Source organism: Telmatherina bonti (assembly GCF_933228915.1).
Source record: "Telmatherina bonti genome assembly, chromosome: 10".
Lineage (NCBI taxonomy): Eukaryota > Metazoa > Chordata > Actinopteri > Atheriniformes > Telmatherinidae > Telmatherina > Telmatherina bonti.
In genome coordinates, this window is record NC_136628.1 from 34,334,387 (window position 1) to 34,356,317 (window position 21,931).

A 21,931-nucleotide genomic window follows, 5' to 3' on the forward strand; every position below is an offset into this window, starting at 1 on the left:
CCATGTTGAATTTTCTGTTTTAGAAATTCCTCAGCGATGAAATGAAGTTTCTGGCCACACTCACATGGATACAAAGTAGCCAACAAATACAAGTATTGATTTTCTCTTTTCTTCCTCCTCCTCTTCCTCTTGGAATCTCTATTATTAATTATTCATTTACAAGAGATGTGTTCTTTGTTTGGCCTTTAGAAGGGAAAAAGCCAGATGCTGAAAATAAAAGTTTGAAAGCACCGAGAATACAGTATGTCAGGCAAGTTATGAAGAAATAACCAAATAAACATCCAGTAATTAAAGAAAAAACAGCCATTAAGATGATCTTATGGTGCTCTTCTTTGCTACTCACTCTGAATGTTTACTACATTCATTCACTCCGTAGATCAGGGGTTCAAATGAAAGAAATTACAGCAGTTTAGATGAAAATAAAACATTAAGGTTTCAGAACTGTGGAAAGTCTGCTGGATATTTAGACCATACCGATGGCTCGGTGGGGGGCTGACCCCAGCAGACCAGGAGCAGTGACTAGAGGAAAAAGGTTAATTCCTTTCATTTATTTCAATTTTTGCAGTTCAAAGTTCTGGAAAACAAGAACACACACACACACACCACAGAAACAGAACTGTTATTTAAGGAGACTAATAAACATTTATTTCTGTTTGGCCTTGTAAAATGAATACACAAAACTTTACAGAGTTTAGACATGTGTATGAGACAGCTATGTAAAATGGTGAAGCTTCTTTAATAACTTTACCACTTTTTTAATTAAAAGTCTTTATGCTTTTAGCGCCGTTTAGCTTTGTGTCTTTGTAGAGCAGAGGTCAAGCATTCTGTGAAAATATGAGTTACAGCTTCTAAAGTCTTCATTTACTTCATTTTTCAGCTCTGGTTTGAGGAGAAAAATGCTCTGAATGTCTGTTTTCATGTTCAGAACTGGCCAGAAGTTTGATGAAGTGTGTGCACTGTTTGTTGGTCAGCAGCTAGTTTTGTTTGCCTTCTTTAGACTAAAATGCTGAAGTCTCTTTGTCTCCACTAAGAAGTCAAATTACTAACTTTTCCTAATGATTGATTCAGATCCTGAATACTATATGAAAAGTAAAAAACAAAATACCAAATTTAACAGCAACAAACAAATCCAGGTGATTTTTTTCACGTTTCTGAAATGTAATGACTACTTGCACATTAACGTAGCACTGCTGAACGTCGGTGGATGTGGTGGATTTTAACTACATCTTGCATCCGGTCCAAGCGGCAACCTCCAGTGATTAAAAGTGAAGCCTATGCGGAAGTGTATAAAACTACAGTTCCCCATTCATCCACTAGGGGCTGCAAAACATAACAAATCCCCATAGACTCCCATGTTAAAATGACCAGTTCACAGCAGAAATAAACATGTTTACAGCCTGGTTCCAAAATCCATTTTAGGTTCAATAGGTCAGGTTTAACTTCATGACAACTATGGGGGGAGTGAATTCTTTTTTTAACTTGCCCGTTTTAAAGTAATTTAATCTCAAAGTTCGGCATATTTAGGGGTGTGTCCTTTTGATTGACAGGTACCCGATCTCACGCTTCAAGTCAGAAGAACGTAGAACAACTGCGGTTTTTAGCCGGTTAACAACTTGACTTAGCTTTAGCCTGCTTACCTCCGTTAGCTGGTTAGCTCCTGTTATCTCCGGGTTAGCTCGGTTAGCTTTTAGCTACAGAAAACTCAGAGTTCGCTCAATGTCAATCATCAACCATGACGATCACAGCCCCCCCCCTCTCAGCTCCACCTCTTTCCCCTTGTTTCTGTTTCCCGGGAGAGACAATGCGCATGACGCTGCCAAGATGGCGATGGTAGGAACCGCCCACCGAGCTTCAATTCAGCTCTTCAGAAACCTACTGGTGAAGTCACAGAGGCTCCGTTCATCTCTTTGTATACAGTCCATGATCCGGTCTCATCTCTGAGTTCTCTGGAATCAGTAAAAATCAGTCCAGTATGGATTCTTGTTATTCCCTTTTTTTTTTTATTTAAATAACTTTCTCTTGTTTCATTGAACATTTTTTTGATAGCCTTTATTTATGTGTCTCAGATGTACAGTGCTTTGTTTCAGCTGTGACTGATGTTAAAGCTCTATAAATAACTGGATGATGACTCAGTCATGGTGCGAGTTCAAAACAGCCTCCGTGTTGATATCCAGTTGCTGATATGTGATGCAGTTCTGTAAAGTGAAACGCAGCTGTCACCTGATGCCCCGGGCTGCATTTGAAAAAAAAGTTGTGAAGCGCGGTCTCTCAGCTCCAGGTCACGACAGGGCAATGATGGCTCCTGGAAAGTGCCTTGTAAATGTCAGCGCACCATCAAAATTAGTCAGAGGCACAGAGTTTGAAGGTTGGAAAATACATTTTCTGAGACTGTCCTACCCAAACATGCCCGTGTGGTGCAACTGCATGCAGATGAGCTGTGGTTCAGATAAAAATCAAACCTTTTCTCCTATTTCAGCTGGTGTGTATGTGCATCGGTTACTAAAAGTGGCAAAGGATAATGGGAATTCCCATAACAATGGAAGGGACATATCTATTAACAATGAAAAAAAAAAAAAAAAAAACTGGTTGAAAGCTGTACCCGATAACTAACAGAGCATCCAGAAGAGGAGACCGCTGCAGCACATTCCCCCTCATTAACATGTATTTACATGTGTTTGTTCATGATGGGTTTTGGACCAGAGAAATGTCAAATTGTTAAATATTAGTGATGCCTTCCCAGTGGAAACTACAGCTACATGTAGGGTTACCTGGACATGTCTATGCGTATGTATGTGAGTCTATTCATTAGTCTCTGTATCTTAACTCTAATTGTTGTTCATTTATGTATAACAAAGTATCATTTGTCACCTTTTTGAGAGCAAAAATTGTGTCTGGCTGGAAATTCAAACATGGCTGTGATTTTGTGGCATTTTATCCTCTATGTTTCAATGAGCATTTTACGTTTCATCAATGAAGACAGAGAGAAACAACAAAAATGTTTGCATGAATTAAACATATGTAATGTTGCTGAAGAGCTGCAGATTGGTGCACCATCTACTGCCATGTCACAGTTTAAAAACAGCTGCAAAAAAAAGCAAAATATAAATTCCTGCACACACCGTGAACACAATGTTAGATTATCTTTCACACCATAGAGCGCCGACAAGCATTGCTCCAGGTTATAGGCGTCACTACTAAAGATAACTTACTGAGAAGCACAGGAAGTCTCGCTAGCGTGAATAGCTTTTATATGGTCTTACAGAGTATGGTGCTCAATTAGGATTCATGGAGGAGGAAGAGAAACAGTTTCATGTTATGTTAGACCTCCTGGTGCGCTTGTACATAATTGATGTACCGGAACCCTGAAATACAGAGTGTTCAGGCTGGGAGACACATTGGTGTCATTTAGAGAACTGCAGTCAGTGGTTGCTGGTAATGTAGCAGACAGACCACAAGGAGCTCAGCCCAAGGTCAGGACTTCTTAGGAACAGGAAAATCAATGAGGTTGTCTTGGCCTGAATGGGTGCTGCAACGTGCTACTCTGCAGCATCTGTGCCATGGAATAAGAAAAACATTTGGAATCAAACACCAAAAAATGAATTGAAACACAACATCTTAAGATACAACATTTTATTATTATCAGTCTTAAATATAAGCACACAGTTTTCATCAAGAAAATACATATAAACCAACAATCCTTTACAATGTTCCCTTCCACATTGGGAGCAAGCCAGTCTCTAGAAGAGTCCTGTGAACTAGTAGCCAGGCAAAGGGCAGAGTTTTGGTTCTGTGAATTAAATCCCGACAGATTGTGAGTTTATGTCATGCCTCTGCTAAATGAATCCCCTGGCAGCTGAGACAAAGGTTCACATCTCTTCCAGACTCCAATGCAAATCACACAAACGTCACAAAACATTAAAATGAACAGCAGTATCTGACAGGTGCAATATGAAGTCAGAAGGTTTTTCTGGAATGGTGCGTCATTTTTCTTCCAAGACGGATTTCTTGCTTTGAACATATGGAGACCAATAAAAGAAACTTAGTCATAACTTAGTCATAACTCTGCCTTTTCTTCACTCAGCCTAACTGGATGTATGTTTACTTAGGCTGAGAGGAAGAACAAGTTCTGCAATCCTTCTGTGGTCATCCAGCAGATGATGGAATTGCTCACATTCACATGAATACACAACGCCACAGCCAAAATAGAAGCCTTTATGGGCTGTGATCTAGACCGGTCCGGCTGGAGTCAGATACAGGGAAAGTTGTGTGTACCAGCACACTTTCACTGCAGTTTCCTATATAAATTCTGGTGAAGGATCAGAAACATTACATTAGCGTGTTTCCAAGATCCTCTCTGCAGTTTGCTAGACTTTTTCATTAAACGTTTGGTTTGAATGGGGCTTGCAGATCCTTTTTAAAAGTCATGCTTGGTGGGAGTCGGAAACATTTGCATTTGCTCTAACAAGTCGATGCAGAGCTTGACTTTGTAAATGCCATGCAGAAAGAAACTTCACCGTGACTGTCTACTTTTTTCGGTCTCCCCCTCTCTTTGCGATGATGAATTATTTTCAGTGACTATTTTGCTTATTTTCCTCGGAGACGCTCTCAGCTCTTCATATGTTGATGTGAAGCTGTTTCAAACACACATCAATGATCAGTTAATATTTTTTAACTTTCATAAACACGTTGTTGGTGTAGTCAGAAAGGTATTCCAGCAACTTTCTCTACTGATGGCTTATTAGAGTCTCAGCTAAGTGACAGTACATGGCAAATAGCCATGCTGTGCATCAGACTGTTACACTTCTCACTAAAAGTAAAGCAGACATGTTGCTTCTTCCATTACTTCTGCTTTTTAACACTGAGACAATGCAACTGAGATACTGGTGGTAATACAAAAGACATCATGTCAGTAAATAAGGTTTTTTTTTTCCACATTTTACTTTAAAAATGTTTATAGACGCAGGTGTTTGGAGTGCATTCACAACAGGACAGTCAAGAGGAACTTGGTCTGATTGGTTCTGGAAATGTTTCACCTTCTTTTTGGTTTGGTTTCTCACTGCACATGAACAAACCGCTGGGAATCAAGAAGAAAGATGGAAAAAACTGGTTAAATCGATTGGCTAGGACTGAAAATGGCTCATTCAACAGAAATAAACTATTTATTTATAGTCTTAAGGCCCATATATGCTCAAATCAGACGAGACAGACATGTAGACCAGGGGTGTCAAACTCCAGTCCTAGAGGGTCGGTATCCGGCAGGTTTTTGTTGTTTCCCTCGACCAACACAGCTGATTCAAATCAGATGGATCCAGCAGCTTCTTGTCAACCAATTTATGAATGTCTGTCAGGTGTGTTGGAGCATGGAGACAACAAAAACCTGGAAAATACCGGTCCTCGAGGACTGGAGTTTGACACCTGTGATGTAGACGGATGGGAAGTTTCGTTTGGCTCTTGCATCAGTTGTGCATAATTTAGTCTGTTTTCAGAGGCTTGATGCAGAAAATGGAGAGATATCACCTGAAATCACAGGAGCAGTGTTGACTTACATATCTGACGCGCTACCAGCCAAAGCGCCAGAGGCGAAAAATAGGAAGTGGAAGAAGACAATGCTGAAATTAAAATCCCTCAAAGAAAAAGAAGACGTTTAGGATAACAGCAAATAACTCCTGGTTTTATTCCTCGGTTTATTCTGGTGTTTACAGATGGTTTTAAAATATTTTACAGTGGTGCATTACTGTTAGCAATCAGTGTCAAAATATGGAACTTAATTCTGAACTCAGCACTGCCCACTAGTGGATGAACTGACTTAACTATTGCAACAGAAGAGACGCATGGAAGTATGAAGGCAGCAGGTATGACGATGTTTTGAATGGATATCACATTTACCTATGCACTGATGCATAAACAGGCCTTTAAGGTATTAGTTTTTACCCTGACTTCACTCTGATATTCAAACCTAATGTGGTTTTCACTAGAATCTTTCCAGTACGAGTGACAGGAAAAGCCAGAAACTATCCAGCATGTTGTGTGAAGACACACCCTACACCATTTCCTCTAACTGGATGGTTTGTTTGCTTTCACACCGCAGGCGGTTTGAAAAAGGGTTCACTTGCAAGTGTAGAAGACCAAAGTTTGCTTCTCTGATCCACACCAACGTATAAATTTGCATTCATGTTACTCTAAAGTATCTGTAATATCTTTAGAAGTAGGCCAGAGTTCACCCAAAACCAGTGTGAATACGCCCCAAAGGTTCAGTTCCAACAAAGACATCGCAAAGGTAAAACGGAGCAGCTACTCCAATCTTTTTACCAAGAACCCTGCCTCACCACAAGCTTATCAGAGAGGAACGTTTCAGAGGGGAAGGTTTTAGAAGTAATATTTTAGAGGAACGTTTTAGAGAAGAACATTTTATAGAGAAACACTTTGGAGTGGAACTTTTCGGAGAGCAGCATCATCCATGATGCCAAGTATCAAGTGAAACTCTCAACTGATGGCTTGATGCCTGTATCTCTGTGAGTGACATCATTTTCATGTTTCAGATTTAAATCAACCAGATCTTTGTTTTTAACTGACCTCCTGCTTGAATGAGCCACTCTGTATTAGATTGATAATATTTCCAAATGGAAAGTGGCAAAGATAAAACAACCGCATATTGTTTTAGGGAAGTAAAGCATCAGAATGCTTCACAGATGCTTCAGAGAGGCTGCATGGTGGGCATTCTGTCAACCTCAGAACCCGCTGGGAGCTTCAGAGATTCATTTCCGGTTTGATGTTGATGTTTGATGTTGACAATTAGCAGGGTGCTGAATTACTGCCAAAGGAACCGCTTGCTTTGACGGTTATCAGGTGGATTGTTAGGAAATCACAAAACCACCTCAACACATTAGGTCAAAATGTAAATAAAAACAAATAAAGTGTTTTGATAAAAGCCCTGTTGGTTTGTACAGATCTGCCTGTGCTGCGAAGGCTAGCACTTCAGATGTATTGTCTTCAGAATTAGCTGTGCTTGCCTTGGAAATTTACACCATATTGCATTTGATAGAATGGAAATGATAACCATCAATAATAATTACAAATCCAGTCTGGCACTTATTAGGACAAATCTGTCCATTCATAAACCTGCAGACTGCTGTGATACTCCAGAAAAACAACACTGAGAAATACTGCAGAGTGGGTCCTCATTTACACCTTTTTTACAGCTCACACAAATGCACAAGGAGCTCTAAATATTACATTACGGTGGTAATTTCTGCTCCATTAAAATAAGTGAACCAACTGTTGAGCAGCTACTCAGAGGTAGTAATTATGAAACAAATGAGCCAGTTTAAAACGTGTGCCTTATGTTCTACAAAAGAAATGTAGGCAGTAATATTGTTTTTACCTACAGTTCGGGTGTGTTTCGTGTGACGGAAAGAGAAAAAGTGACGTGTGTGTGTGTGTGTGTGTGTTATTATTTTCAAATAAGTGTTAAGCAAGGTTTGTTCCCAAGTAAACAGTGTTTTAACCTTTAGAGTGAACCGAGAGAGGTGAGGTTGTGATCGCTTCTGCATGCCAACAGCAGCTGCTTGATGTGAACCCCGCCAGCTCAGACCTCCCTGGGAGGCGATCTAACTTCGCTCCATCTTTAATGTGGTTAATCGTGTGGTAAAATGACTGTGTGGGATAGACGTGAGATCGGTGCCATCCTTCAAGCCAGGATGGAATAATTACCATGTCATTTCCAAACATCACTGTGAGATGATGATGAGCTTCTCTCTCTCTCCCTCACCAGTGGAAAGAAACCGTGATTAGCCTGTCAGATTCTGTTGATGATTACCCTGATCAATTTCAATAATGGCCCTATCTGTTTCATGCCTTTTTGATTCGGATAGTGGCTCGCTTTGTTGCATCAAGGGGCACAAAGCTTGTTATTAATGCCACAAAGGGGACTGAGTTAAAACAAAAAGAGGGTGGCACACAGATGACCTAGCAGAAGTGAAGCATGCCAGGTGAAAATATCAGGGTTTCACCTTCACAGAGTTTAAACTGGAAACAAACGATCCTGTTTCATGACTTTTAAAATCTCCGAATAAAAGTGTGAATGGAGTCTAATGTGTGATAATTAAAAGAAAATATAAATGACAAATTTGAAATTTGCGTCTTCAGTTTTAACACATTAATGCATAAAGAAAGTTACTACACATGCCGTATCAAACATCTGAATTTCACATCATCTCTCCGAGAGAAGCTGATTTTGAGGGGCAGTGGGGGGGGGGGGGGGGGGGGGGGGGGGGTAATGCATCTGTTCAGGTTGGGAATTCAACCTCCAACCAATAATGCTTAATATTTCTAACTCTTGGAAGGAAAATGGTTTAATTTAGAATATTTGACTTATTTCGCCATAAAACAGCTAACAATGTAGCTTAGGGGTGCCCAGGTCCGGTCCTGGAGATCGACCATCCTGCTGTTTTTAGGTGCAACCCTTCTCCAACACACCTGATAAGTGGCTCGTTGTCAGGCCTCTGCAGAGCTCAATGACATGCAGAAGAGGAATTCAGCTGTTTGACTCAGCTGTGCTGGACAGGGGTTGCATCTAAAGGTTGCAGGATAGTAGATCTCAAGGACTGGACTTGGGCACCCCTGGTGTAGCTTCTACAACTCCGGACGGACTCAACCTGTCCTCATAAAACAGGTTTTTCTCACCAATGTATGTTTCATCCTAATAAACATTCATCTTGTATCCTGGCATGGTATTTCAGGCTACTGTGAGATGATGCTCTGTGTTGACTATGTAAAAAAAACTCACCTGAAGCTGGAACATTAACCCTGCAGAGCCCAAGCTGACATGTTGATACATGCAGTTTTGCATCACTTTACGGTAAAAACGTTGTTCAAATTCAAGTTGAAGACAATCTAATCCTTGTCCTCTGCCCCCTGGTAGATACCAGGAAGCAGAAGACTTCACGAATTACTTAACTTGATAATTGTGACATATCACATAGTAATAAGTAGTAAATGTCCTATTACAATGTGCGTTAATGTTTTTGTTACATTTTCTTGAAGGGACAAAATAAAAACCTGATATTTTTTTTAAACAAATGGACTTTTTTTTTTTTAACTTTTTTTCATGGTTTGGGCTTTGAAGGGTTAATTCCCACCAGGTGATGATGTGCATTATTAATAATTACAGAAATAGTGATTTATATGAGGCGTTTCTCTGTTAATGCAAAACAACCTGAGTTGCAATGCTTGGAATAAAGATACGTTATTTTTTCAAAAACCTTTTTGATTGGAGCTGAAATTGAAATTGAAATTCGTGTTCTAATAATTCTCAATCCAAGCTCTCGGATCAAAGACCTTTCCCGTCTCGCACCCCCCTCACAACAGGAGAAATAGGTAATAGATGCAGTAAACAAACTGAATTAGATCATTAAAAGAGAAACACTGCATCACAAATATGACACACACTAACTTCATTAAATTTTCCTGCTTTTGATGTCATTTTCATGAATCCCCCCCAAATGCAACATGATACAGAGTACAGCTCTCTTGTGTAGCTTCTCTGTGGTTGTCACTCAGCACTCCGCTGCCGGAGGGTTGGCCAAGCGCCGGCTAACAGATGAAGATGAATTACCGGGTTTAATTCTCGCTGTCGCACTGTGAGAGGTTACTGATTTTTGCATAAAATTCCTAATCTCGCAACAGAATGAAGTGAAGATTTGGGTCTTCTGCCTTCTGATCTGCCTGCATAAACATAGGACAGAATTCTTCTGGTTTCTCATTATGTTCTTATTTCCTCGTGACGCAAACCAAATATGAAAGAAAAAAAAACAGTTTAGCCTTTGCGCTCAGGCCTTGGATCCGTCTCGCTTGTTGTGACTTACATGATCAACAGTAGATCCTGGAAATCCTTAAACGCCATTTCCAGGCAGACATCTGACAGTCCAACTCAAACTTTACACTTTTCCACCTCTTCTTTTGGAGAAACAACTTTTGAAGAAGACCAAACAGGAAAAAAAACATGGGTTTGTGAGAACTGTTTAAGTCTTTGGGTTATTTGTGTCTAAGTACATGCAAACACGTTTATTTTCTCTTAACAGGCTCTAATTGATCGGACTCGAACCCTCAAATGCTGGTTTAAAACATGAACAGGTACTTTTTTCTGTTTTTTTCTTTTCAAACAAGATGTCAAACAAGTAGCAACGGCATTAATTCATTTGCATTACTTAAGTTAACCTTTTCCCACTAGCTGTGAATACTTAAATCTAACAATTATTTTCAACACCTTTGTTTTTTGTTGTTTTTTTTTCTTTTCTGTGTACAACTGGTGCTGGTGAAGAAAAATCAAAAGACAACAAAGACAGAAAAACTAGATATTTTGTAAATAATTACAACTTCATATGTTTCCCCTTCCCAAACATATTTAAAATTAAATATATTTGAAAAAAAAAAGTGAGGAATATTAGCATAACACAACTCCAAATATATTACTATAACGCTGAGAAGGAACATACTTCACGGTCAAAAACGGGTTTGCCTTCAACAACCAGACTGAATGATAATTATTATACATTAAAATATGCTAATACCAGGCTTTCAGTCTCAGGGTAACCTCAATTCCTTCTGCTTCACTGTCTCAGTTAGACGTGAAGGGATTTCACATTCACTTCACACACTTGAAGCAAATTTGTCTTTTTCTTGGGAGCTGAAATGACGATGCAACATGGTTCAAGGTAAAACGTAACCATTTCAATCCATTTGGATTCAGAAAGTCCACATTTTAAAAATCTTTTCCTTTTTGATATGTTCAGGGTAACATTACACTGAGGAGGATTTTGACAAATAAAATCAATTAAAGGGAGAAACATCTGGAACATTTGTAAAATCTAGAAAGACAAAGAACAGAAAGGGATTCTGCACTTATTTAGTGGGTCAACATCAACGCTTTGCAGGATGCTTCATGCACTCACTGTGCATCAGTTCATGTTTCTGCTTCAAGAAAAAAAAAAAAAAAAAAGAAACACACACGGATACACACACACACACACACACACACACACACACACACACACACACACACACACACACACTCCGGCTCACAAACAAACACTTGCACACAAAATACTGCTTTTCCAATCCAATCCTCTTCAAAACCAGAGCAGGAAGGGCATGAAGGCAATGAAGAGGAGCCAGGTGTGAGAGTGCACTCCCACTGCTCCACCGCTGCCATCCTGAACTGCTCTCGGTCCTGACAGGAAAAACAACACAGGTAAGTTTCACCGCTCATGACAGCTTCTCTTCCTGTGTGTTACAGCTTCCTGTCTGCAGATAACTGCACAGCATTACATGCTTTTAAGAATAGTCATCAAACAAGAAGTGATTGTGATTGATGAAGGGGTTAATAATTAGAGCAATATTATATTTGTCTAATTAAAATCAGTCACCATTGTGGTTGGCATCAAGATGGTACAGAAGCTAAGAGTGGCCATTTTTAAATATTGAATTTGAGTTAAAAGATCTTTTCTGAAGATACTGAAATAATTTATTAAATGACATTTTTGTTTCTAAACAAAAATATTTTTGTGACATTTGCTTGTCTCAACTTATTGTCCTACATCCTTATTAGTTGGGATAATTCCTGCTTATTTTATATGATAATTTCCATTTTTTAGCTTTTCTTTTAATTTTTTCTGAAGAAAAAAGATCATCTAACCAGTTACAGTATGCCATTATCTCTTGAAAAGGCCAATTTCTCAAATTAAAGACAACATGTAACATTTGAAAATGACCTTCAAGATAATGGCATTGAAACTAAAATAATTCCAGGAATGGCCTCTCTTGGCTTCCGTAAAATGGGGTTTAAATAAGATTTTATACAGAGTTTAGTTAATCTGTTAGAGGCTAAATTCACCCAAACACAGGTCATTTTAATATTGTGGTTCTTCTTTTTTCTGTGCACAACTTTTCTCTTTTTTTACGAGTACTGACAGGCAATTTTGTGTCAGTTTATGTCATTTAATGTTCAGTGAAGTAGCGCAGTCAAAGGTGTGATGTCAACATTTTCTCACTAAACTTTAGTGAAAATCAGCTTGTTCTCAAAATTTGCCGACCCCTGGGCAGTCCAATGTTTAATGTAGCAGTTAACCAATAAAACACGCTCTGATTTGTAGGATGGCGCAAGCTAGTGAAAAGTCCTTCTAACAAAGCTAACTAGCACTATTGCTAACCAAGTTAGCTATGTAAATCAGGAGAAAGGGTCACAATAATACAAAAAAAGCTACAACAATAAAAAAGAAAAACCTTTTTGTGCACAGCAAATATTACAGTGTTTATTTGTGAAAATCTTCACCACTAAATCCGTTTCTGAAAATTTTTGGTTTCACTGTAAATAGATAGATGCTAATCTGCACGTTAACCTGTGTTTGTGCTCCAAAGCTTCAGAAAAAATGAGATTGCAGCACCCTGAAGAATGAACACTTAATGGCTTCTCTTGCAGGGGAATAACTCAGAAACATTTTTAACTAAAGTATTTAGTAAAACTGTGATAGTTTAGTCTTTCCCAAAAATAAGTGAAGCAAGTATGTGATTTGTGGGATTTGTTGGGGGATAGAATACATGAAGCAATACCAACAATGCAATATTTCAAAAGTCAAAATATTAAATGTTGAATTAAAAAAACAAGGCCATAAATATATTAAATCACCTTACTGGCTGGCAGCCATTGTTATAGCTGAGAGCCTTTATATTGCCTGCATTTTGGAGCATTTTGGCTCAGAATATTGAGTTGTGGGACTATCGATGTGAAGAGGTGTATAATCCAGGTGCCACAAAGTAGAAGTCCTGTCCAGCAGCTCTTTCCAACCAGTTACTAAACCATCTGAATTTAATTAGCTCAGATCCACAGCAAGGTAGATGAGCCTGTTAGTAAAAACACCTGTTCTAAATGCACAGGTAGATCCAAAGACACGACAGGACTTCTACTTTACCTTTATTTTATACACCTCTGCCGATGTGGAGGGCTAATTTGGCATGGTGTGACCCTAAAGACGCCCCATCACACATATGTGGCCAAATTGGCTTTCCATATACAGAGTCTGCAAAAGAAATCTTCTGATGTCTTTGGTTGTGGATATTCGGATAGAAAAGACTTGAAAATATGTTATTTTTGCAGCTGATGAGAAACTTTAAAATTGAACAAATTTTTGTTGTTTTGCTTTCTATCAGTTTTTAATATTCTTACAAAAATGGAGTACATCCTGTTTTAGCCAGAAAACACAACGTATCGCAACTGGAAATTCCCATCAAGCTATTAATGAACTGCTGCCACAATTGTTTTTAACCTTCTACTTTGAAGCTTGTGACAGCGACTTCTCATTTCCTTTGACTTTTATGAGTCCACCAGAGTTTCCTTTAGGGCATCGCTGCAATTACTGCACCACAGTGGATTATCCCTAATCCTGCATATGGTTTATTAGAATAATTACATTCACTCGTCGTCAAAATCAAAGCCATTAATACAGTTCTGCTGTCGTAATGAAGTGGGTTTGCTTACAAGATGTTGCAACCAGCAGTCACAAGGACATGCTGAATATCAAGGTATGTGAGGTGTTTGCCTCATGTTTGTCATGTTTGTCTGCTTCGACAGCATCTGCAGGTTCTGCATGTGAAGCTGCTATCTGATTCAAATAAAACCAATTAATCATGACAGTCTGTATCTTACAGGATGTACAGTTGGCATACAACCTCGATTCCAATGAATCTGAGACATTGTGTAAAACATTAATACAATCTGTAAATCAGTTTTTAACTTATATTCAACTGAATACACTACAAAAACAACATATTTCCAATTCAAAGTGATAAATTTTAATGGATTTTTTGTAAAGATTTTACTCATTTTGAATTTGATCCCTGCAACACGTCCCAAAAAGCTGAGACAATGGCAAAAACACAGAGAAAGTTGAGGAATACTAAACAAAACACCTGTTTGGACCATTCCACAGGTGACCAGGTGTATGGTAGGAGCATCCTCGAAAGGCTCAGTCATTCATGAGCAAGGATGGGAAGAGGTTCACCTCTTGTGAAAAACTATGTGAGCAAATGGTCCAACAGTGAAAGAGTAATATTTCTCAAAGTAGAATTGCAGGAAATACGGGCTTTTACTGTCCATCATATTATCAAAAGATTCAGAGATTCTGGAGAAATCTCTGTACGTAAGCAGCAAGGCTGAAAAGCAACACTGTGACCTGAAATCCTTCAGGTAGCACTGCGTTAAAAAGCAACATCATTGTGTAATGGATTTTACCATCTGGGCACAGGAACACATCAGAAAACCATTGTCATTTAGCACAGTTCGTTGCAGTACAAGTTGAAACTCGTTAATACAAAGCCTAGGTCGTTAAACAACACCCAGAATCACGGCTGGTGTGTCTGGACATGAGCTCATCACAGATGGGCTGACACAAAGTGGAAAAGTGTGCAGTGGTCAGACAAGTCCACATTTTAAATGGACATCATGTCATCTGGGCCAAAGAGGAAAAAAACTATCCAGATTATCAACGTGAAGATGAAAAGCTAACATCTGGGAGGGTACGGGGGTGTGTTAGTGGGTAACCTGCACATCTGTGAAGGCACCATTAATGCTGAGAGGTTCAGATAGGTTTTGGAGCAATTTATGCAACATCTTTTTCAGGGACATTCCTGCTTAATCCCTAAGACGATGCTAAGCCACATTTTGCATGTTTTACACCAGCATGACTTTGTTATAACATCTGCAGGAACTAGAATGGCCTGCCTGGAGTCCAGACATTTGCAAGTATGTGGCGCATTATGGAGCTTAAAATGTGACAACAGAGACGGTGGACTGTTGCGCAACTGAAGCTGTACATCAAGCTGTGGGAAAGAATTTCAACTAAAAGCTTCTACAATTAGTGGCCTTATTTCCTCAACGTTTATTGGGTGTTGTTAAACGGAAAGGTGACACAACACCGTAGTAAATATGCACCTGTCCCAGTTTGTTTGCAACGTGTTGCGGGCATCATATTCAGAATAAGGAAATATTTGCAAAAAACAAAGTTAGTTAGTTGTAACATGTAATATGTCGTCTTTGCAGTTTAGTAAATTGAATATGTGAAAAAAAGATTTCCATATTGTTGTATTCTGTTTATATTTATAAATTGCCCCAACCACACTGGAATTGGGGTTGTACTACAGCATAACCTCCACCTCAGCCAGTTGAGGCAGATGGCTGCCCTCCCTGAGCCGGGTTCTGCCGGAGGTTTTCTTCCTGTTGAAAGGGAGTTTTTTCCTTCCCACTGTCGCCGCGTGCAGCTCAGGATGGGGGATTGGATCAAAGTCATGACTCGATGCAATCAGTTGGTTTCTATAATAGGATATGTATGAATTGACTTGAGATGATGTGTATGTTGATTCGTGTATATAAAGTGCCCTGTGACAACATTGTTGTGGAGTGGAGTGATACAAATAAAGCTGAATCGAATTGAATTGAATTGAATAACTACATGTACAATAAGTCACACAAACACAAATTACAGTAATGAAAGCTGATGAATACTTACATTGGGGGAAAGAGCATGCAAAAAATCAAAATGAAGCCAACGTCACACAGAGAGGCAGTTAGGTTTGCAAAGGAGAAAAACGAAACATGGTTAACAAAACCCAGTTGCATTTCCCATTTTCACAAAATTCACTGTTTCCAATTTTTTTTTTTTTTAAAGAGACATTTGTCAATCACTAAATCATGTCCATTCATGGAGCAAACCAAGGGTGAGAAGACTGTCATCAGGACAGAATGAAAGCTGAGAGATGATTAGAAATTACAGCAGTGACGATGCAGCCAAGCGACCAGTTTGTGAAAATGACCATGTTTGATGTGTTACAGCATGCACTCGATACTTTCACTCCACAGCAGTTGAAATTGCATGCAGGTGGAGAATACTAACCTTGCAATAGTGTGGAGCTAGTGGGTTCAATTACCACTACACCGGAGAAACAAATGGAACAGAGCAACAAGTCGGAAACAGAGCAGCAACGCATCAGTGGCAACACTTGAGAAAAGCATGAAAAGTAGGCTGCTGAGTGGAATTTGAATATTGTAGCTGCACAGTTTTCACACTGGATGGTTTAAACTAAACCCTGAAATTACAGGTGGTGTCAGAGGGCAAAGCTATAAGCTGAACAACACTTATTACTACTCTCTCCATAAAATGACTTTGCTATTATTTTCGTAACACCTTTGGTAATATGCAGTCGTGGGCAGTTCTTACATCCTCTTCATGATGTTATTCTGATATAATAGGGTCAGACAGGCTAGTCAAGGAAATGAAAAGCTACATAAATGAAAGATTTTTCAAAAACATAATATCAGAGAGAATTCTGCAGCTTTTTATTGCTGATGAAACCAAACGTCTGCCATTGTGTGTATATTCATGTAATCCTAATCACTGTTATGCTTAACAACATCTTTGTGTTTTGTTAACATGTTGTGATGTGTTATGCTGTAACATTTTTATAAATCTGATGCCATCCGTTGAGGCAAATGGTATGATTTCATGTTTTTATTTGGAATTTGAATGTTCCCATCAGTGATTCCCAAAACTCCAATCCTTAACCCTTTGTACCCCCAATAGATACGTGAATAAATGGAGCATCATGGCTTGCTTCATCAGTGTGCAGATTCAACTCAAAATAACTTTATAAAATGTTTATTCTGGTTTTGGTTCCATGTGACATGCAAGACTGATGATGGGTCCTTTGAATTTATTTCATTTTTAATTTTAATTTCATTTTTAATTTTTTAAATTTCTTTGAATTGAATCTATTTTAATTTTATTGAATTTCCCCTTTAATAAAGAATTTTTCATTTCATTTGATTTTCACTTAAAACCATCATCAGCCTTTAAAAGTTGCAATAATTTCTTTAAACAAAGTCATAAATATTATATGTGACAATATGCTTTTGTCCCGATTTGATTCCAACTCTTTGGGTGCCAATCTTATTTAAATTGTGATTCTCTCGATTCTTTGATATTGCTAATTGTTGGAGATTAATAACAAAACAAACAAAAAAAATTACAAAATGTTTTTGCTTGTCATTTTTCAGTTAGGAAGAAAACAGCAGTAGCCAGACTGTCATGCTGCTGCTTATAAAGCCCACGAAGACAAGCAAAAAGATCAATAAAAACAATAAAAATGACAAAAAATTTTTATCATGGATTATTTTTATTTATTGAAGTACAATTGATTTTTTAACAAAAAAAATTTATTTTAAAATTGTAAAGCAAAAAATCCTGATAATTGATTTTCTCAATTCAGTTTTCCACCCCTAATAATTATATTTAAGTAACTTACTGGATTCCAGTAATTTGATCATTTATTAATTGTAACAAAATTAAGGAAACCATACAAAAGGTAATTAATACAATTAGATTAATTACTGAAAACATATCTACCAGATGGACTAAATTTATGTTATTATATGAAATTACTAAAAGTTTGGGGTCTGCTAAATAATGCAAAATCAAGACGCACCAAATGTTAAAATTACTTTAGTGGATATAAATAGAAGCTAATGGTCCTTTTATCATGTGCTTATTTACGCTGGTATTACAATCACTGTCTTTACAATAAATACTATTCTATGACGTATCATAATGCCACTGCTTATATTAGCATGCAAAGTGTCCTTAATGAGCATCTACCTGAACAAAGTGCAGCTGAATGTGAAGCGAAATCTCGAGTTGCACAGATTTAGAAAGAGTTGCTGAAGAAATCTGATTACATTTCAAAGAAATGTAGATGGGCTAATGGATGGACTATTTAGTCGAGATTATTGTGTTTATCATTATTGTGTTGTTTTGTTTTATTTTGTGATTTCTCTGACTTTGGTTTAAATATTACAAATCACTGGGAAGCTAAATTTCTTCTTTTTATTTAAGTAACAATGTAAAAGAAATCTGTGAAACTACATTTATTCCCTTCAACATAATGACTTTATTCTATTCTATTCTCTTCTATTCTATTCTACATTTATTTAGCAGACGCATTTATCCAAAGCCACTTTATCCCTGGAATGAAAAGAGAAAATTAAGAGAATTCTGTTGATGTAAATGGAAATTCAATAACTGGATTTTATTTTCCTAAAAAAAAAATCCAGCTAGTAGAAACATTGATTGGCTGGTAACTTCAGGAATGTACCATTCTCTTTGTTTGGTGACTGAGTAAAAACAAAAGAACTCAGAGTTTAAATCGCTATAAGAAACAAGTCATGGAACGGACACGTGGTTGACACTCCATCAGCCTCCACTGCTTTGCAGGTGCAAATGCTTCTATGAGTATCTGTTTGCCTTAAATTCCCCTCCAAACACTTTAAACCACAAAGAACTATTGTACAGGAAGTAAAATATTGCCAATAAGTGCAAAGATTTCCAGATGCCTTGTCTAAAGCATTTAGGATTGTGATCGTCTGCAGATTATGGGTACTCGAGTTTTTCTGGTAGAGCTGTGAAGGTTGGGAACCACCGTGTTAACGCCTCAAAACACGGAGGGTGAAATCATTTCCAGCCAGGAATCATAACACACTATTTCTATTCTTTTTTCATACATCCATGACTTAATAGTCTAAGTGCAGGGCTCTATACTGTTTTTATGAGTCATAACACATGAAATATGAAAGCATACTTTGCCTGCAGTCCCACTTTGTTCATGCAAAAACATTTACTCACCATACAGAAGGAAGTTTGTGTTTGAGCTCCCGAGTTTGTTTATGGCGACGCAGGTGTAGTTTCCGTAATCAGCATCAGACACATTAAAAAATGTGAGCTTTGACAGCGATCCATGGTTGAGGATCTCCATGCCGTCCAGACCACTGAAAATTCTAAATGTGAGGCATGAAAATAAAATATTTCTCAAATATGCATTCAATTACTGACAAACGTTAAGTCCTGTAAACTTTTATATCTTCTATTTGCACACTTAAAAATATAAAAGTGAAATCTATTACCTTCTGTCATCTTTGTACCACTCAAAGTCTGCCTCAGGCACGGCGTCCGCCTCACACTCCAGCACCCCTCTGTGGCCCAGAGTCACGCCGACATCTCTGCCCTCTGACACAGTTGGAGCGTCTACAAGCAGGCGGCAACAACACAAGCTCTGTGTTCAGGACTGCACGGCAACGCGAGGCGAGTAACCATGAGAGGCTGCACAAAGCCATCCACACAACCTCTTTACGTAAACAGAATTAAAACTACAATTTACGTCTGATATTTATCACGGTGAGGTTGTACTGTCTCTGGAAACTGTGATGGGGAGTTAACTGTGCACGCTGTAATAAAATCGCCTCTTTTTCTTTCTCCTGCAGCAAGGACACGTTCTGAAACATATCGCTACCGTCTGAGGCAAACGTTGAGCATTCAGAGCCGTTACGCATCAACATGTCGCTCAGGGACTTACGATAAAATAATAACAAAACATTCTTTTGATCTCAGTCAGCTGATAATTGCTCATGAACTGATTTATGAATTTTACTTGAAAATATTATTTCTTCTTAACAAGGTTTAATGAAGTCGGTGTTATGTGATGTTTTCCGTGTTCCAGGTTCCTGTTTTATTTTGTAGTTTTTCCCTGTTTCCTGTGTAGCCCTTGTTCCTGTTAGTTTACCTGCTCTCGTTAGTTCATTTTTCACACCAGTGTCTGATGTTCTGTCCTGAAAATGTTAGGAGTTTCTCTGCTGCAACACACCTGGCACACATTAGACTTAATTAACAGACTTGTGCAAAGCTTGACATTAAACTCTGCACAAGTCTGCTAATTAGCCATCAATTTAAATCAGCTGTGTTGCAGCAGGGAAACTACTAACATCTGCAGGACCATGGCACTCAAGGACCAGAGTTGCCTTCCCCTGTTCTAGATCTTCCAGCAAGCATTACTTCGGCCGAACTCATGGGAATGATGCTGGGGCTGAATGAAGAACTGGAGCCATTAGATATGAAGGTCCAGTCACCTTTCTGGGTAACTAGATTGGCTTTCAGGTCCACGCCATGGGTGTCCCCCCCTAGCTCCAGTCCCAGCCGCCTGTGTCCCAGCCCAGATCTCGTCCGGCGCTGCAGACCCTTGTTCCTAAGGAGGTCACTCCTCCTCCACCATCTGGCTGCTCCTGTGTCTGAGGAGGTGGCTCCTGAGCCAGGCCTGCCCCGTTTGTCCCGGCCTCCTGGCCGCCCTCCAGAACTATGTCGCTAGCCGCCTTGGGGGGTACTGGTATGATGTGATTTTTTCCAGGTTCCTGTTTTATTTTGTAGTTTTTTCCTGTGTAGCCTTTGTTCCTGTTAGTTTACCTGCTCTCGTTAGTTCATTCTTCACACCTGTGTCTGAAGTTCTGTCAGTTTTTCTAGCCCTCAGTTCAGTTGTGTTTTACAGGTTCATTGTGTTGGAGTTAGTCTCCGTTAGTCCCTGGGCTTCTTCATGTCTCCTGGGTTCTTTTTTCCAAAGACTAGATCTTCTAGATTCTGCATCCCTGCCTCTGTGGTCTGCATAGCGTCCACCCCATGACAGTCAGAGTATCTTCACCTCATTTTATAGAGTTTAAAATCTAAGTGCTTTTTTTTTTTATTTATTTTTTTTTTTATAAATTCCTTCCTGTCTAATAAAGTTTTACTTACAGTTTTAACTTATTTATGTACAGTCTAATGACAAAAAACTGCTGTATTTGATGTAAAATTAGCTAAACTTCCCACACTGTGATGTAAATTCCCCTTTAAAAACAAACATTTTGTCCCTCTGATCGGTTTACAACACTTCCTGTAAGTCATAACCTGTTTATTCATCTCTCCATCAGCGTTCCCTCCGTCAGGTCAGATGGAGAAGAACAGCTGTTTATCCGACGTAACCTTAAACATCCTGCAGACTGTTTGACCTCATGTTTTCAACTTATTTGAACCCTTTGAGCTCCGTGCCCAGTTAATCCTCTGAAAATGTCATCCCCATGCTGAAATGACATCAACAAGACATTTTAGCCCAGACAACTGCTGCTCACTGGACATTACTGGTTTTTCAGACCGGTCTTTGTAATGATGGTTGTGTGTGAAAATCCCAGCAGATCAGCAGTTTCTGCAACAAACATGTTACGTTCAAACTCCCTTAAATCCCTTTTCTTCCTCGTTCTGATGCTTGTCAGCAGGTCGCCTTCATGTGGGCCTGACATTAAGACAACCTAATGTCAGGTCAGTGGAAGGTCAGTGCTGCCCTTCCATTGACTCTTACATCTGGGCTAAAAACACACCTCCTCTTGCCAGACCACGCTGCGTCATCGTGGAAACATGGTAGCGTCGGGATGTCCGGTCGGGAGGTCGTAAGCCGTACAGTGTGAGAACACTCACGAGGAAGGATTAATTGCTGCTATGTTCTAACGATGATGCTGTGACCTCCCGATCAAACTTCTGGCATGTCAGAAATTTTTGCCGTAGCTCGTACAGTGTGAGTGGTGTTACGTCACGATTCTACGTTCGCACCTGCGCAGAAGACACCGGTGCAGTTTTAAACAATGGCGGGCAACCCCAACTTCAGACACGTGCGGTGGACACACGTACCCAAATCATTTTCCTTTTTTTTTTCCGTTTCAGCGCACCAGACACTGAGCGCAAACAACTTGCTGCCTGCTCGCCATCTTGTTGTCAGGCACGCTGTGGTTGTCATAGCAACTAGGAACCTTTGTTTTTCGTGCTGTCACACGCCGACATCTAGTCGTGGTTGTCAATAATCGTGGCTGACAGCAGTCGTACAGTATGAGTACACATGTCGTACGGTCAAATAGAGCACGAGGGACAAACCCGGTCGTGCAGTGGGAGCATTTCCCCGACAGATTTCTAAAATCGCACAGTTTCCGCCCAGCATAACCGTTCAGCACTTTGGTCAACGCGAGTTGTGTCTAAATGTGCTT

The 21,931-nt window shown here is 39.1% G+C and overlaps 1 protein-coding gene across 1 annotated transcript in view; it reads right to left on the bottom strand.

Annotated features, from left to right (window-relative positions):
• Window positions 1–9,391: 9,391 nt before the first annotated feature.
• The window catches only part of ntm (neurotrimin), a 585,757-nt gene continuing 573,217 nt past the window's right edge, over window positions 9,392–21,931 (bottom strand). Inside the window, exons 6-9 of the mRNA XM_079247868.1 lie at window positions 19,001–19,121; window positions 18,723–18,874; window positions 15,942–15,977; window positions 9,392–11,227 (exon numbers count right to left, since the gene is read on the bottom strand). Of these exons, the coding sequence (XP_079103994.1) occupies window positions 11,127–11,227; window positions 15,942–15,977; window positions 18,723–18,874; window positions 19,001–19,121 (410 nt within the window). The 3' untranslated portion in view covers window positions 9,392–11,126. The remainder of the gene's footprint in view (window positions 11,228–15,941; window positions 15,978–18,722; window positions 18,875–19,000; window positions 19,122–21,931) is intronic.